The sequence below is a fragment of the Arachis duranensis genome, chromosome 1 (genome assembly GCF_000817695.3).
Source record: "Arachis duranensis cultivar V14167 chromosome 1, aradu.V14167.gnm2.J7QH, whole genome shotgun sequence".
Taxonomy (NCBI): domain Eukaryota; kingdom Viridiplantae; phylum Streptophyta; class Magnoliopsida; order Fabales; family Fabaceae; genus Arachis; species Arachis duranensis.
Window position 1 is genome coordinate 103,897,459 of NC_029772.3, and position 12,674 is coordinate 103,910,132.

Genomic DNA, 12,674 nt, shown 5'->3' on the forward strand with positions numbered 1-12,674 from the left:
AAAAATAATTTAAAAAAATATTAATAACGATTTTGATTTTTACTTCGAACAATAAAAATTAAAACAATATTTATCGCAATTTATTTACGTGTATTTGTATTCTATATAATAATAATAATAATAATAATAATAATAATAATAATAATATCCGTTAACTCTGCTTATAAATTCAAAATAAGAATGAATATGATATCTCAATAAGTAATAATGATCTATAAGTTTATGGTTTCCTTTTTTCCCTTTACCCTTAGTTTCCACTCATCCAGCATAATCTTTTTAAAATCTGTGTGAAGATACTCACTCACTTTATTTTACTGAATTCTTTTCGAAAGGAAATTAAAACTACTGTAAGGTTTCAACTTTCAACCGCCAGAAAGTATTTAAATAACATATGTGCTTAAAATTATAACGAAATTGTTATTATTTGTTATTATCTAATCACCTACGAAAGAAAATGAAAGTGCTATTTTAATCATTTTAAAAGTGTTTGTTTTGAAGTATTGAGATAAAGATTAAAAAACTGAGATCAATATTATATTTGTTGATTCAGAGACTGATATTAAAATTTTGATTTCTGTTCTCAAAATTTTAATATTCAGTATCTCAAAAAAGTAGAAATACAGGGGACTAAAATTTTTAAAGATGAAAACTAAAACTTTAATAATATTTTATATCTAAAATATCTTCATTTCAATTAATTAATTTTAATTTTATCTTTTCTACAAATTAAATTAGAATTTCATTCTTATTTTAATTTTTGTCTCCCACTTTACACTAAATAAAATACTAAAATTTATTTTAATTTCTGTTTTTTATTTTTTATCACTTAACCTCAATTTTTCTGTCTCTGTTTTTTCATCAAACACTACGCAAATGACTGATTTATCAACCATATTGATAAGAAACAAAACAATTAACAAAAGATATAATGGAAACAACAAAAAAATAAGGGTAATTAGACCTCTTAAAAAAATCTGTTGTTCTGTCATTGGAAGGATTTTTTTAACAAACCTTAAAGAATTTATCTTTTACAACCTACATCAAATAAATAAAATTTAAAAAAATAATACTAAAAATTATCTTAAATGGTATAATTTCATCATTTAATTTTTTTATACAACAAATAAAATAAATCACTCATTTCACTTGTATATACATAAGAAAACATGCATAAAGTAAATTCAAAATATTTAGCAACAGTGTTCAAGTTATTTTACAAAAAATATTTAAATAAGTTCTTAATAGATCAATCTTAATGTGGGTCAAATTTTTCTAAAATAAAACTATAAAATCTGAAATTAAATGAAAGATATGACTCCAAAATTAATTCTACTAATTTGATCTTTTTATATTATCAAATCATATTTGATTTAAATTTAAACTACTAAAAATATAATAACTAATTTAAATTAGATTTAATTTTATTAGATCAGATCATATTTGATTTAAATTTTAAACTCTTAAAAATACTAGTAACAAATCAAAACTAAATCAAATCTTTTAACAAATCTAACAATAATCAAATTAAAATATAGACCAAATAAATTCGAAATTAATGCTAGACTTGTGCTTCCAATGAACTTGAAAATTTTTTTTGGGTTTTTTATTGTCTTAACTTAACCCAGTGCACATTGTCTTTTCTTTCTTGACTAACAATTGATGTATTTCTTCATATATAGGTATTGTCAAATTTTTAAAACTCTTCTTGAACTTCTTTACACGTGTTCTAGTGATAAGACCTTCAAAAAGTATAAATTCTTCATTTTGTCCCTTTGTGTTTGGATGTTCAAATTGTCTTCTTGAACATGTATCATTCTCTTATTACTCAAAAATATTCATTCTCGAATTTGAATCCATATCAAAAAAGAGAAATATCAAAAACATTGAAAGTAGTTGAAATATTATAGTCGCGTGACAGATCAATCTTATAGTTAATATCATTAATTTTTTTGGTACTTGGAATGGACCATCTTCTCTAACATCAAGTTTTTTTTTTTTTTGAATAGAAAACCTCTCATTTCTCAAATAAATCCAAACCCAATCTCCTAGTTCAAAGATTATATGCTTTCAACCCTTGTTTATCTTTTTAGTTGTAGACTAGTTCCTCCTTTCAATCATGTCACAAGCCTTCTTATGTATTGTTTTAACCTTCTCGGCCTTTTTTTTTTCATTTAAGTAATAAGATCGCTCAAAAGTAGATGCATTAAATCTAAAATAGTCAAAGGGTTAAAATTATAGACAATTTCAAAAGGAGAATAACCATTAGAAGAATACATATAACTATTATAAACAAACTCAATAAATGACATACATTTTTTTCTAAGTCTTTAAATTCTTACCTATCATAACACGCAAAATATTCTTAATGTCTTATTAACCACCTCAATTTGTCCATCAACTTCTAAATGATAAGTAATAAAATACAATAGTTTAGTTCTTAACTTATCTCATAGGATCCTCTAAAACTTACTAAGAAACATAGCATCAGAGTCAGATATAGTGGACCTAGGAATACCATGCAAACGAACAACTTCTTAAAAGAATAATTAACAATGTGTGTAGTATCATCAATTTTATGACATGCAATAAAATGTATCATTTTGCTAAACCTATCCACAACAACAAAGATGCTATCTCTACTTCTCATAGTCTTAAGTAATTTCAGCACAAAATTTATAGAAATATCAATTCAACAATGAGTAAGAACAGAAAAAAGAGTATATAACCCATGTGGTAAGGATTTAGATTTAGTTTACTTACATGTAACACATTTAAAATACATTTTTTCAACATCTTTACACACATGAGGCAAAAAAAATGCTTAGTTAAAATATTTAATGTCTTTTGAATTTCAAAATGACTCATTAGACGATCACTGTGTAATTTATTAACAACCAATTCTCTGATGAGCACGTAGGTACACAAATTTTATGACCTCTAAAAGAAACATCATGTTTATAGAATTTTTTATTTGTACAATTCTCACAAGCAGCATATATAGAAACAAAATCAGAATCAGTTGCATACAAATCATTTATACACTTAAAATCTAACAACTTAAAAGTAAGGATAGTGATTAAGGAATACCTCCTGGACAATATATTAACAATTACATTCTCATTATCTTGCTTATATGTATAGGTGGGTGTACGGACATCTCGGTCTATTTAGCCTAGACTACGACGGACTAAATAATATTAACGGACCAAGCTAAACTAACTCACAATATATATGGACTACTTTAAAAAAAAGTCTGTATTCGTATTATGTTAGTCTACTGTTTTACAAGTCATTTCAAACCAAATTTTTTTCTATTTTTTTAATTATTATTATCAAATTCATAAGTTATAACTAAAAAATAATGGTAATGGCATGAAGAAAAGAACTTTACATTCTAAATTAGTAAATCTAAGAGAAAGAAAAACTTCAATAAAAACTCTAATGACAATTATTAATTATATATCAATAACTTCTAGTTCTAAATCAATATAACGAAAAATTCCAATAACAATTATATCAAAGTCTATAATATGCATAAATAAAAACAAAAAAGAAAGTACTTCAACTTCAATTTTAATTTTTAAGAATATAAATAAATTAAGAAATATAAATGCTTTCAAAATCTACTACTCTTCCTCCATAGTCATAGTTAAAGAATTTTTACTATGTTCAATCTTTTTGTCTTTTATTGACAAAGCTAAATCTTCATCTTGTTTTATAACATAACCAAAATTATAAATTAAAAATACAATTAATTATACAATTTTATTAGAGAATTAAGAGAGGGTTCAGCCAACTCTTATCAACTCCTATTGGGATAGATCCCAAAACCCATTTTACCATACAAGAAACATCTAAAATTAACTCCAGGTGAACAAAATTAACCCTAGCTAAACCCCCTCTTCTTTTTTTCACTGTTTCACCTCAGTAGCATTCAAAAACTATCCACGGTAGTGCCTCACAACCAGGTTTGCCGTTAACCGCCGCAGCGCCTCCATCCATCCACGTGCGGGCAACAACCAGCCTCGGAAGCTCACCCTAAAATGCCGCAACGCCTCCATCCCGTCCACGTGCAACCAGCCGCGTTCGTCAGAGGTTCGGTCCAGACTACCGCAGCGCCGTTGTTCCGCCCACGTGCGAGCAATCGGGAGGGTCTGATTCTCACCCACAGTGCGCCGCTGCTTCTACATGTCGTTGTCGCAGCGTCATTAAAGCGTCCCTACTCTGCTCTGAAGAACGCATCATTGTACTTCTCCTGCTCGCGCCTTGAAGCCTCGCCTAACAGTACTAATCAGTTAGTATTTAATCATTGGTGTTGTTTGATTTTGGTATGAAGCTAATGGATGTTACTTGATTTTGTATCATACCATGTAGTGACACACCCATATAATGTATACTGAACGAATTATTGGATGTTGCTTCTAAATTGGGTTTTCTCTAATATTAGGTGTTTCTTAGTTAATTTATTGGCAGGAAAGTAGCAGTAACAACAACGTAGTGTGAAAGTGCCATGTTGTTGTAAGTTTTTTTCTTAATGGAAAGGGTTGATTATAGTAGATTTTTAGGAGTATAATTTACATATTCTTTTAGCGAAATAATTAATCACTTTGATAATGAAGTGGACTAAATTTTTATATTAGATTTCAGATATATGATTACACATATAATGACCCATTCATATGGTGTATACCTAACATTTTATAGGATGTTGCCTCTAATTACAGCTAGAGGTTTGAGTTAGGATTTAAATTGGGTTTTCACAAATATTATTTGTTACTTTCTTTTTTTTGAATTGGCCAAAAATACGTGAAAACAGAGTTTTCAGTGCGTTGATTTTTTTCTCGGAATAAAATTGGGTTCGATTGTGATAAATATAGGCGTATATTGCTTTTAATATGTATGTGGATGATTCTTGATCGATTTTTGTGTATTTACTTGTCCAAATATGTGTGTTGGAAAGTTGTTTGAATTTATCTGAATTGTTGTATTTTGTTATTTAGTTTGAATGTGATTATGTCGCAATTTTAACTACACATGCGCAATATGTTAATTTAACTAGACACTGTGAAACAGGGCCCTTTTTTCCATAGATTTTTGTGTATATATTTCTGATCATGATAAACATATATTGCTTTTAATATGTATGTGGATGTTATAACATAATCAACATTGGTAAGATACTAAAACAAATTAAACACTAAACTTTAACATTAGTGGCATGTACTATATTAAACTGATGTTAAATAATAAATATAATTCTTGCCTTTGTCCCCTTTTTTATGAGAAAATTTAAAACTATTTACTAGCCGAAAAGTTTAGATTTCCATTCGATTTAGTGAAGTGTGTGGGTTTTAAAAACGGCATTATTTCTTGGTTTTGAACGATCTACTTGTATATAGTTTATTTAATTTAGTGATATATATATTATGTTATACACAATGCAATTATTTATATATTGAACGGATTAAAAGAGAAAGATTAAAAAAAAAAGTAGGAATTTACATGTCTAAATAAGTGTGTTGTAGAGGTGTTTGAATCTATCTGAATTATTATATGTTGTTATCTAGTTTGAATGTGATTATGTCGCAATTTTAGCTTGTGTGAATATTCACCCAAAAGTAATTATTTACAGATTATAAAAAAACCACTTTGTGTTGCTGAAAAGCCAATCAAAATGAAAAAAAAGGGTAAAATGGTATTTATTGTTATCAACGTGTATTTTCACATGATCCTATTTGTGACTTACAGCTATTATTGTTATTGATAAAAATTATTAGAGTCGCAATGCTCGCCCAGCTACATTCATGACATGATGAGCTAGCTCACTAAAAACAACACGGTTGAAAAGCTTGTAGAGATAGATGAAATTGGGTTCGGATTCTTGAGGCTTGTTCTGGATTGGGCTGTGAAGCAGGCCATCATAGTTCATCTGACTGAATCGTACGATGTTGAGACAAGAACCTTGATAGTCGACGTTGGCAACATCCGCCTCAATGCCGAGGTAATCGGGCGGGTTTTCGACATTCCGTCTTGTGGTAAGTTCCATTTTTCGAATTAATTAGTGTGCCATGGGCATATTTGTGCAAATATTAGTATGTATATATAGTTTATTTTGGACTGACGCACGGACATGTTGTAGGCGATCCATTTTCATCCTTGGATGTCGAAAATTCGGCCCACGTGGCTATAAAAAAGAGGTTCCATAGACGGACAACAATTGAACTCCGGAATTTGATATACAGCTGTCCTGTGGCAACGAAATCAGACAGAATGGAATTTAGGAGATATTTTATACTAATGGTACTAAAAAAGTTCATGTGCCCTACAACACAGCAGGTTATTTCGCCATGGCATATTTACCCTGTCTTGGATGTTTCTGATCCCAAAAGATTCAACTGGCCGTTGCAAGCTCTAAAATGGTTGGACGTGGCAGTTGAGAAGTATAAGCTCAAAGGGAACAAAACATGCAAAGGCTGTATGTTCGTCATGCTGGTAAGATGCATTCAATGACTATTAGTAAAATGAGCATGTCATTTATGTTGTAGAGCATAGCTTATCCCCTTTTTCTGTCTAGATACTATATTTTCAGTGGTTGAAACACGGTCAGCTTGATAACTATCATGAGCCGGAGCCATGGTTTGCTATATAGACCGCAGAAGATCTAGAAAACAAGGCGAAATATATCATTTTTGAGGTACTCATTATATTTGACTGTCTCTATACGTTCAAGTATAAAAATCTCCGCCGTCCATTATAAATGATTCCCGTGTTTAACTCGCTTTGCCATATGTATCTTATGAATGGTGTTTACGCCGTCATAAGATAACTTTATAAAAGATTACAATTTAAAAATGTAAAATTTTAAAATGCAAATGACAAAATAATTTTATAATAATTTAATTATTTTTATTATTTTGTGTAAAAAATTTTATTTATTAAGGTCTAAAAAATAATATTAAAATTATTACTATTAAAAAATATTTTAAATTTAATATTATGAAAAAATAAAAAAATTATATAAAGACTAATTTGATTAACTTTTAAAATTTTAGAGATGAAAATGACTTATGTTTGAATTTTTAGAGACTATTTTGATTTTGATTATAAATAACTTTTTTATATGTTAAGTGACACGTAGCGTGCTAGGTGTCACTGAACTGACACATCAACCAATCATTTTGTGACATATGGCATTAATCTACCACGTGGCACCTAACGTGACGACATTATCTAACTAATCGAATGACTAATTTAACTTATGTTTTATCTTTTAAGGACTAATTAACTAAAAAAATTATTTAAAAACTAATTTAAAAAATAAATGATCTTTTAAGAATAAATTTGACTATTAACTGATTAATCTATTCATGTTATTTGATTTAGTTGATGGATAATCTCCGTTTTTTTAATAGTTATTACCGCGCAACGCGCGGCCAATTGGACTAGTTCAAAAAACATTTGGGCATAGCAAGAGGCTCTGATTGGGCTATGAAGCAAGCAAATGGAATAGAGAGCAATGACCCACTTGGATTTTTTTTTTCACTTTTTATTTTTGTAGTCCCACACTGACAGAAAGTACATGAGAATAACGGCCAGAGAGTGGAACTCTTTCACAGTTTTACTTCACTTGGAACTTGGAAGTGAGAGTGTGTGTGTAAGACATGGGCAATTTGGCATTGGCATTTCCTTCCTTGATAGCAAGACAAAACTGGAATAGTTTGAACTTCGAAAGAAAAAATAAGGGAGTTAGTTTTATTAGGTTCTAGGCACATGCTGACGTGTACAAACCTTATGCCGTTGGATCAAGAGTCATCAGTAGAGGGTACACGTGGTGTCATCTCCCTTTTAACCTTTGCTTCCATGCATGGTTTTCTTTTCTCATCCAAAAATATAAGGCAAGTTGGCCTCGTTCATCTCCAACTCATCATTCTAATCTTTTTATATATTTTTCTTTATTTAATTATTATTATTATTATTTTTTTCTTGTCTTAGAAACTCAACAACTACTACCAAAGAAAGAAGCTTAGCTTATAGTAACATAGTAATAGGAAATTTGCTTAATACTACTTATTACTCTCTCTTATTTTCTTTTCCCACTTTTTGTGCCTTAAATCTCTCTCTCTCTATCTTTTTCTTTAATTTGCAGTGAGATGTGATCTGAAGCACGTTATTGGGTCCATAAATTCACCGTTCTTTCACATTCTCTGATTCACTCTCCAACAACTTAACACACCCTTTTTGTCTTTTACCTTCCCTGATCCGCAAGTTTCTGTCTTTAAGCATCTTCAAGAATGGAAGAAGAAGATCATCATCATCAAGAACAAGAACTGATGAGGCACGTGTGCAAGTTCTGCAACAAGAGCTTCCCTAGTGGAAGATCCTTAGGGGGTCACATGAGGTCTCACGTGACCAACAACACCCATGAAGCCGAAGAGAAAGAGAAGCTTTCATCATCTGAAGCTGGAACAATCACTAACAACAGCAGTGGCTATGGTTTGAGGGAGAATCCCAAGAAGACATGGAGGATCATTGCGGATTCATCAACTAATAGTGAAGACAACAACAACAACAACAACAATTCTTCTTCTTTTTCTTCTTTGTTGATGTGTGACAAGCTTTGCAAAGAGTGTGGAAAAGGGTTCAGTTCTTGGAAGGCCTTGTTTGGCCACATGAAACGCCATTCCCACTCGTCTTCTGCTTCTGCCTCTGATCAAGATTCTTGTTGGACAACGAAGAAGCTTCTTGTAATGGATTCACAATCTGATAATGAAGCCACTACTGCTGCTCCTCCAAGAAGGAGAACAAGGTCAAAGAGGAAAACAACAAGAAGGTATAACATTGCTTCTGCTTCGACGACTAGTTTCGCTGCGAAAACTTCTTGTTCTGTTTACTCTGAGGCTGAGGTTGAGGTTGAGATTGAGCAGGAGCAAGAGGAGGTTGCTATGAGCTTGATGATGCTTAGTAGAGATGTTGGTAATTGGTGGAGTGCTCGTGATGGTGGTGTTCATTCTCTTGTTGAGTCTTCTTCGGTTGTTAGGACTAGAATTCAGGACAAGAAGATGATGAAGATCAATGCTTGTTCTGAGGTTGGAAGAGTAGGAAGCAGCGCAGAACTTTTGGATTTGGATTTGGAGGATGATGGATTTGAACATGGCAAGAAGTACAGTTCAATCAAGGAGAAGATTTCGGATTGTTCGAATTCGAATTCGGCTAATAAGAGGGGAAAGTTTGAGTGTACTACTTGCAAGAGGATCTTCCATTCTTATCAAGCACTTGGAGGGCATAGAGCAAGTCACAAGAAGATTAAGGGATGCTTTGGTTCAAACAATGATAACAGCATTCAGATTGAGATTGAGATTGAGACTGAACTCTCTCCTAACAACAAAATTGAGAGTTTACAGAATGAAGAACTTGGTTTTGATGATTATGATGATGATGATGATGATGAGGCTGAAGAAGAAGATAACAAGACAGCAAAGAAGGTAAACAAAGTTCATGAGTGTCCAATTTGCCTGAAAGTTTTTGCTTCTGGACAAGCATTGGGTGGACACAAGAGATCTCACACTGCCAAAATTGAGGAACAGGAAGAAGAACAAGTTCAAGAAATTAGGGTTAGGGATTTGCTGGATCTGAATGTTCCAGCAGCAGCGGCTACTACTACTGAAGAGGATGAAACTAACAACAGTTTCAATGTTGATTCTAATAATAACAAGAGACATTGGTGGGAAGAGGCACCACTGCTAGGACTTATCTCTCTTAACTAAATCTCTTAGTTACATTCAAAATTGTATAGACATATATGCTTTCAATTTTCCATTGATTGATTCTTTTCATGTCTTCTTACTTCTTAGACACTTTAAGAGGTGTTTCTGATATCTTTAGAATTTTCAGCTACTTTTTTTTTTTGTACACTTTTGTGGGACAATTAATTGGATGGTGTGATAGAGTTTAAGTTCAATTTTATGCATAGTCCTTCTGATATCATATTTCATATTTTTTTTAGTGGTTGTGCACTTGAATGAAGAGTTGAAAATTTTTGGGATAGATTTTTATTTTATATTACATACAAAGAAAAGGGCATGTGAACTCAAAGGTGGTTGTTTAGTCACCTACCATAAAAACCTGAGTACCCATCCATCCATCCATCTATCTAACTATCTATCTATCTATCTATCTATCTCCCTTACTTTTGTTATTTAATAAAAATCTTTATGACTAATTACTGTGTGTACTCCCTCAATACCAAATATCATTAATTATTCATGGGCCATGAGACTTATAGGGACATATGCCTATGTAACTATGTGAACTTTTTCAGCTTGCTATTAATTCAGCAAAAAGTGTTAAGTGTTAAAGATCACCCTTTTTAATTTTTATTGCATAAGAGTTTTTTGTTTACAAGTCTCCATAGATAATGGTTTATGGTTTATAAAGAAGTAATATAACAAGATTAGTTTTAAACTTTTAATACTATAAAGTTTTTGGGGATCAAAGCAAAGATAAATGGCTAAAATACTTGGGCTTGGCACCTTAGTCGATTTATTCCGTGTTTGTTTTCTGAAATTGTATTGAGATTGAGATATTGGGATTGAATATTGTATTTAATGATTAGAGACAAAAATTAAAATTTTAGTTTTCATATACAAAATTTTAGTCTTTTTAGTATTTTTAAAAAATAAAGACACAGCAAAAAATTTTTAGGAGGAGAGAGTTTTATTTAAAATATATTCTTATTTAGCTTTTTAAATTTTAAATTTATTTTTCAATTTCTATATTTAATTTAAACCAAACATGATACTAATACATCATTCGGTCTAATACATTTTTCGTCTAATACAAAATAAAAACTTTATTTATTTTTATTTTTTAATTTTTATCTTATAATTTCTATCTTTTAGTTTTAATCTCTTTTCTAAATACAGCTAAAATATTTAAGAGTCAATGGAATTAGTTTGAAAGTTTTATTCCTATAATTGTTATGGCAGGGCGATCTTTACTGTAATTTGTCTTTTTAAATCAATAATGTTAAAGATCAAATGATCTCTTAATCAAATGTGCTCCTTGGACCATAGATTTATTTGGACATGTGGCAGTGTGCTTGATACATGCTAGTAGGTCATTGTTTTGATTCTTAACATTTTAGTTAAAAATTAAATAATACGGTTTAAAAGTATTTTTAATGTGTTCGAAACAATTCAATATGGTCCTTCTTTTAAAATGACCCCTTTGTCTTTTAATTTTTTAAATAAAATAAAGACAATTTTTTTTTTAAAAAAAGTTAAAGATGATTTTAATTTTCAGTTTGAATATTAGTGACAAAAAATTTATTTTTACGTTTAGTTATATTATGACCTATTCATTACTAAGGAAATGTGCTCCTCCTTACCTATTAAGTAAAGACCGTTCCTTTCTTTGTTAATTAGACAAATTTTAGTTCTTCAGTATTATATTTTATATCAATAGTTTAAATTTAAAATTTAGAATATTTTATTTTTATTTTTATTTTTTTAATACAAAATAACAAATTAACTTTTAAAAAGATTTGCACTTTTTGTATTTTAAACCATCGGCTCTGATACCATTTTATTGGGCTAACCATGGGAAGCTCTCGACGATCGGAGAGATTTCGGAGAGGAATCAAGTGAGAGAACATAAGATGAGAAGACACCACATCCAACTCAAAACCTTAAGGTGTCAAGTTAATGGGTCTCTCATCTTTTAAACTCCTCACTCTTTCATGTTTTTTTAGATGTGAGACTAACTTCAACACTCCTCACACTTGCAACTGCTGTTTTATTTTATCACGTTAAGATTAAGAATGTCATCATTCTTTTCTTAAAAATGTTTTATTCTATGAACCATTCTATATGAAGTGTGTTAGAAAAATGTAATGTTTTTTTCGTTGAGGATTAATGTGGTTAAAATAGGGAGGGTAATGAGATATAACTCAAATGACATAGTCTCTTCATATTCATTTAAGAGGTTGTGAGTTCGAATTTCTTTATTTTTGATAAAAAAATGGTTAAAATAGGAAGAAATAATTTTATAAAATAATTTATAAAAGTAGAATTATACAAATTAACGTGAAAGTTTAAAATTGATACAAATTACAATTATTATCTAAAAACAACTAGAAAATAGCATTACCTATAACATGGATTTTTCATTTTTCTTTCAAACATTTCAAACACCCCTAGTATATTCCCACACTCCAATTATGATCACCGATCATAATGATTATTAGGGTTGACTATAATAAAAGACTAAACAACACAAACCACCCATCATCTAAGATTGGTTGCCAATAAATAAATGGGAGTCTTCATGAGCTTATTAATTTTGAAGCAAATATGTGTGACCAATTTTGCAGGTTTTTTACTTCTCCATCTTAGCGTCATTGCTTTTGTTTTCACTCTTCATATTATTATGATTGCATGATCAAAGAATATGATATGATATAAGAGAGAATGAGAGATTCTACCTCTTCAAAGAGTACGAAATTCTTGTTTTAAATTATTTAATGGTACTTATGTATCTTTTTTTAATATATATTTTATTATATTTTATCTTTCCTTTAACTATGTTGTTTAATAATGTGAAAGAAAAATCATTTTTTTATATAACCCTTTATTAATTAATTCCACATTCTACTATAAAATTAAAAGAAATATTAT

The 12,674-nt window shown here is 30.1% G+C and overlaps 1 protein-coding gene across 1 annotated transcript; it reads left to right on the top strand.

The window, feature by feature from the left end:
• Positions 1–8,077: 8,077 nt before the first annotated feature.
• On the top strand, positions 8,078–9,884 carry LOC107468472 (zinc finger protein ZAT9-like). Its single transcript, XM_016087781.3, has one exon. It carries the CDS (start codon positions 8,292–8,294, stop codon positions 9,762–9,764), a length of 1,473 nt encoding a protein of 490 aa, XP_015943267.1. The 5' UTR covers positions 8,078–8,291; the 3' UTR covers positions 9,765–9,884.
• The last annotated feature ends 2,790 nt before the right edge of the window (positions 9,885–12,674 follow it).

What these genes read in the sequence shown, in the direction of transcription:
- LOC107468472 (XM_016087781.3), top strand. Translation starts at nt 8,292, where the DNA reads ATGGAAGAAGAAGATCATCATCATCAAGAACAAGAACTGATGAGGCAC.